The 5,684-nt window shown below is 58.1% G+C and overlaps 1 protein-coding gene across 1 annotated transcript; it reads left to right on the plus strand.

Moving 5' to 3' along the window:
• The first annotated feature begins 48 nt into the window (after positions 1 to 48).
• SAP25 (Sin3A associated protein 25) lies at positions 49 to 1,929 on the plus strand. The gene is made up of 6 exons (XM_011371630.2): positions 49 to 483; positions 701 to 801; positions 890 to 996; positions 1,091 to 1,244; positions 1,368 to 1,465; positions 1,548 to 1,929. The coding sequence occupies exons 1-6, from the start codon at positions 299 to 301 to the stop codon at positions 1,848 to 1,850; spliced, it is 948 nt and encodes a 315-aa protein (XP_011369932.1). The 5' UTR covers positions 49 to 298; the 3' UTR covers positions 1,851 to 1,929.
• The last annotated feature ends 3,755 nt before the right edge of the window (positions 1,930 to 5,684 follow it).

Here is a 5,684-nt window from a genome sequence, read left to right on the forward strand (position 1 = left end):
TTCTGCAGTGACCTGTGCTCTGCGCCACCCTTCCACACTCAGCTGAAGATAGACCTGGCGCACCGACCCCACCGCCAGGGGGCGCCCGCGGGACCCCGGCGGGAGCACGCGCCACGTGGCCCGGAAACGTAGGCGCCCGGCGTAGCGGCGAGGCGCTGTGTAGTGGGGCGGGTGACCTGGGCTCACACGGAGTGCCAAGGTATTGCCGGCTGCTGAGGGAGGCTGGGACTGAGTGGAGGCACCGTGGGAACCAGGGAGAGGCAAGACGGGCGGGGCTGGACGCCAGGGGGGCCAGGGTATGGGCACAGAGGTGCTGCCCTGCCTTCCCCCCAGACGCGGCATGTTGCCCTGGCCTTCTCGGTGGGGCGCAGGTGAGGAGCAGGAACCGGAGGAACAGGGCCCCTTGGCGGGCAGTGACCCCAGTGAGGCCTGGACCTCTGGAGAGGAAGCCTTGGGGGAGCCAGGAACACCCCCGCAGGACAGGTGAGGGGCACGCAGGAGGCACTTGGGGGAAATACAACACGGGGGGCCCACAATGTGAGGAAATCTCAGTAGACCATATCGAAAATGGGTATGTGCAGTCTCTCCCCACCAGGCACCCTTGGCCCCTCCCTTGGAAGTATTCAGACTTGGACGGGGGAAATGAGTGAGGGAGGCTGTGACTGGGGCATCTTAGAATCTACCTCCCAACTACCCCCAGCCCTCAGCCCCAGTCCCCAAGGCCTTCCTGGACCAGGAAAGAGCATCTGCTGACCCCATCCCCTTCAGGCCTGGTTGCTGAGCAGTCCTCGGGAACCTCAGGTAGGTACAGGTCCTTGCCACCTCTATCTTCCAATACCCTTTCAGTGACTCCTGAGCCTGTTTTAATTTTTTCAAATTTCCCTCCCAGTTCCCCTTTCCCCGCAGGTGGCCTGGGAGTTGGCCCCCTCAAGGGTGACTTTGCTGGCACCGTGGGACCCCAACTATGAGGCGAAAGCAGGACCTGGGCTGTTGTGGGTGAGTAGGGGGTACCTATGGCTCCGGCCTCAGGGTGGGGCAGGGATACCCTGGGAGGGGGCTGAAGCTCCACTGGTCTTTCCTGACCCTGCAGGGGCCCAGTTGTGGGTCAGGTGCCTCCTTCTCAGGCCGAACCTTGGGTCATCCATCCTTCTGGCCACTGTATGAAGCAGCCTCAGGCAGGGGCCACAGGCCCCTGGCCCCCACAATAGGACATCAGAATGGCAAGCAGGTGCCCAGGGATGCAGGTAACTTCTCTTGGTCCCCTCAGGCTCAGGACAGATGCTGTATGAGCTTCACAGGGAATTGGTGTAGAGAGCTCCCTGAGGTGGGAACTCCCAGCCTGTCACCCTAGCAGCTTCTCCTCTCAGGGTTCCCAGTGATGTGCTGTGAAGATGTCTTTCTATCAGACCCTCTGCTGCCCTGTGGACAGCGTGTTCCCCTGTACTTGTCTGAGGCCCCTCAGCAGGTGAGCACTCTTCCTACCCTGGCCTTGCCGCAGCCTTCCTGCAGGGCTTGGAAGGAGACACTTCCTCCTCCTCTCTCCTCAGATGATGGGTTCTCCGAAGCTGCTGCTCCCACCTCCTATCATGTCCCCCCGGGTCTGCCCCACTCAGTCCCCTGGTTGCTCCACTGCCTGGCTCAGTGGGCCTGAGCTGATCGCCCTTACAGGCCTCCTGCAGATGAGCCAGGGGGAGCCAAGACCCAGCTTTTCTGGCTCATCCATGGCTCCCACGCCCTTTGCTGGTCCCCCAGAGCCCATCTCTAACCACCCAGGCCCCAGTGGTGACCCCAGCTGTCCTCACTGCACTGACCCATCTCTCCCATGGACCCCAGATACCCATTGCCCATAGCCCCTCTAGGGTTACCATGGGCCCCCTACTCTCTCAGGCAGGTTTCTGTTAACAATAAAAGTGTTGGTTTGCAAACAGGCTACTTGTGTTGGGTAGCAGAGTGGGGTACAGAGACAGGGATGGGATCTCTTCCTCCACCTTGGTTTTGGCTGCCCTCCCCTCACATTCTTGTTACTCATTGGTCAAAGCACCTTTAATGAGTGGGTGCATAGGACAGAGCATACAAGAAGCAAGGACTAACTCCATCAGCTCTGCCAGGCCCAGGAGAAGAGAGGATTGTGTGAGCATGTGGCTGGCTTGGGGGAGGCGAATCACTTTTGGGGGGCTCTAGAGGTAAGATACCTATGCTTTCATCTCTCTTGTGCTGGGGCCCCAGAAGTTCAGCACTGTGGCTGGGTGTTAATTCTTTGGTTTGGAGGAGAGACAGGAGACACTAAGGTGTGTGTGTGGAGAGGATGGGCAGGACTGTGGGGGACCGAGGCTGGCCTGAGACTCTGGACTGATGCTGCTGAAGAAACAGGATTGGGGCTTTGGTTGAGAAAGTCCAGACATTTTTAGGGGTTTTATTTTTGGAAGTAGGAGTTCTAGAATTTTAAAAGAATCCAACATCTTGGGAACCTCCTCAAGATTTCCCAGGCACCACAGCTGGAAGGGGCAGAGTGGGCAGCAGGCTCTAAGAAGCAACTCAGCACTTCTTCAGGTCACAAATCCTAGGGAGTGTTTGGGCCTTAGAGCCCCTCAGTGGCTGAAGCAGGTGGGAAGGCATTCCTAACTTTGCCCTGTTTTTTCTTCCCTGCCTCTATCCGTCCCTCAGCTAGAATGGGCAGGCTCTCACCCATGCCTCTCTGAACTTCTGAAACTTGATTTGGGTATAGCTGTGTGGATGATGCATGCTGGGCCCTCAGGCGTGGCCTCTTGCCTCCAGAGGAGAGATCAGGTTCAAGTCAACGTAGCTGAAGTGGCCATCCAGGCGATTTTGTATGGCAGTGTCCATTCCTACGTAGTCTGAAGCCACGTACTTGCTGCACACATATTCCCTTGCTAGCTCTGATGGTGGCTGCAAGCGGGGCTGAGCCCTTGCTGGCCCCCAGCTGGCCCCAGTGCTCTTGATGGGGGCCTTGGAGCCCATGTCCAGGCTTTCAAGCCCCAGACTTGTAGGAATGGGGTAAGGAGCCCAAGGAAAACTCTGGCAGAAAGTGGCTAATGGGTACGTATTCAGTGCCCCCACAATCCTGGAGCAGATGGTGGGGAGCAGCATTGGCATTAGTAGGAAGGGGGGGTGGGCGCCATTGTCATGTAGCTTCCTGCTTCGCCACCTCTCATGGGCTCTAATCACTCTCAGCTCCCATAGATGTGTGGTCCCCGCCCTGCTCCAGCCCCTCAGGGTATGAGGCTGCCATCCCCAGAGATGCTTGCTGGCTCCTCTCACCCAGGCACCTCCAACGGCTCAGGGTGGCTGACTGGGCCTCAGAGGCCTGGATCTCATAAGATTAGGGGACAGAGGAGGGTCTAGAGGAGCTACTCGGAGGATCCATTGGCAGTGGTTTAGCCCTGCCACTGGCATCACTATCCCCTAGTCGCTTCATGGCTGCCAGGACAGTCTTGTGAATGCTTTGGGCCACCAAGGCATCAGGCGCCTGTAGCCACAGCTCCCTGGGACTCATGGGTGCTGAGTGGCTCAGCTCCAGGAAGAAGAAGGAGTCTGTGTGGCCACAGCGGCGTACGCTGAGCAGGGACAGGCTTAAGGCTGGCAGTGGCAATGCCTGGATGTCCCCAGAACCTCTGCCCCTGGGCTTTCACTTCAGGCTTAGTACCCCTGAACCCAGGCACAGGCGGTAGCCACCAGCGCCCAGGCTTTGTGTCTGCCCCAGCCCCTTAGGCTGCAGTGTCACAGGCCAGATGTCCTGAAACAGAGTGAAGATCCAGGTCCTGGGATCCTCATGGGAACCGGGATCTGGAGGGACAATAGGAGGGTCACAGGGAGTTCCTGGGCTGGGAGGTTGGAATCACTGTGCCCCGGAAACTGAAAAAGGGTCAACACTTAATATTTGAACTTGGTTTCGGTGACCTAGGGGAGGGTCAAGCTATAGCTAGACCAAATCCACGACTATCGGACCCTTGCCTCCAGTCCCTTTCTGCCTGCCCCGGGCTCTGGCCTCACCAGTGGCAGCAGCCTGCACTTCTGCACTTCCAGTAGGGCATTGTACGACGCCTGCTGTTCCGCCTTGCTAGCCGCTGCCACGCCCAGGCTACAGTTGCGCGTGTAGACAATCAGGCTTTCGCTGGTGCGTGTCCTTTTGCGCTTGCTGATGGTGCACGCGCCTGCCAGGCTTATGCTGAGCTTGGGCCGTGCTCCTATGGCGCGGAAATTCTCGGTTTCGGAACTAACACTCGAGGCGCGGCGGGCCAGCGCCCAGCACCAAGCTGAGCCGCACGTCAGCCGGGCAGGCCCAGCGCGGCTGACCCAGGGGCACGTCAGCCAACTCGGACTCCGAGGTTGCTGTGGGGCCGCCTCTGGGCCTCATCCTGCACCACAGGCAATATGGTGCCCGGAGGTGGGACTGAAGCGCCTGGGAAAACGCCAGAAGAGATAGAGGTGGCTGCCTCCCTCCCCTCCCCCACCCCTGGTCTTGATGCCCCGCGTCTCTCCCTTGCTCCCGACTTGAAGTTTAGTGCAGCGTGCGCCACAGTGGCTGCCTGATGGCCTGTGACACCCCAGTCTCCAAGGCTCCGAGGCTTGATTCTGGTCAGCTCCTCCTCGTGCCTCCTCTCCCCTCCCTCTTTCTTCCTACCGCTCTGGAATCCTTACCCCCCCCCCCCCCGGGAGTTTAACCCTCCCGTGCCCCAGGCGCTGGACTCTAGGCAGGAGAAACGGAGTTTGAGTTGGGAAGGCTAGGCGAGGCGGCCACCACTTCACCTCACCCCTTCGTACTGGCTTTGGTAGGGGCAGGTAGTGTGGGGGCGTCTCCACTGATTTTGAGCTTACTGCTGGGAAAGTGACCATGTAAGGTGAATGTGAATGGAATTGTGTTCAGTGATCGCGCCGGCGAGGCATCTGCAGTCCTGGAGATCAGGGGCGACTAAGCCAGGCGCCACCCTTACAGCAGTACCCCTTTCCGGCTCCCGCCATTCCCCACTCAGACTCTACCGGTTCAGCACCTGTGTCTGCCCCCTTCCCACCCAGGACTGGTTTTGTATTCGTCCTTCCCAAGTAATCCTTGGAGCCATGTGGCTGATCATTGGGTTGTGCTGATTTCTGAGGAGCTGGAGGTCCTTTCCCTGCGGGTTTGGCGTGATAAGGAGGTGTCTTGGGATAAGTAAACTTCTGGACTGGTCACTGTGCATGGCCCATACCTATCTGAATCCCAGTTAAGTGGCCACAGGGGATCCTGTGGAAGAAATGGCAATCTCTCAGGAGTATTTCCCTCATGCTTGCCCCAATACCCTCAGCCCTTTCTCACCACCACTGTCCAAAAATGTCACCATGATCACAGAAGCGCAGAGACCTCTGGTGGGTCTACCCCTTTTGCCTCTTGCTTCCTGAGAGGTTTGAGATGGGGTTGGAATTCAGACATTTTTACACCCCGCTTCTGATCCTTCCTTGGACCAACTCACTTGGGGGAAGATAGAGCTGGTCACCATATACTCTGCAAGACAAACTTTAGCAGTTAACATGGATGGGGGCCTTAGAGGACCTCATTATATAATCTCATGGCAACTAAGATACCTAAAGGGGGGAGCTGAGGGTGAGGAAACAGAAGAGGGCAACATGTGGCTCCTATTAAAGATGGCATTTGGAGAGTACAGTCAAGGACAGAGGAGATATAACAGTGC

Source organism: Pteropus vampyrus, unplaced genomic scaffold (assembly GCF_000151845.1).
Source record: "Pteropus vampyrus isolate Shadow unplaced genomic scaffold, Pvam_2.0 Scaffold193, whole genome shotgun sequence".
NCBI lineage: Eukaryota > Metazoa > Chordata > Mammalia > Chiroptera > Pteropodidae > Pteropus > Pteropus vampyrus.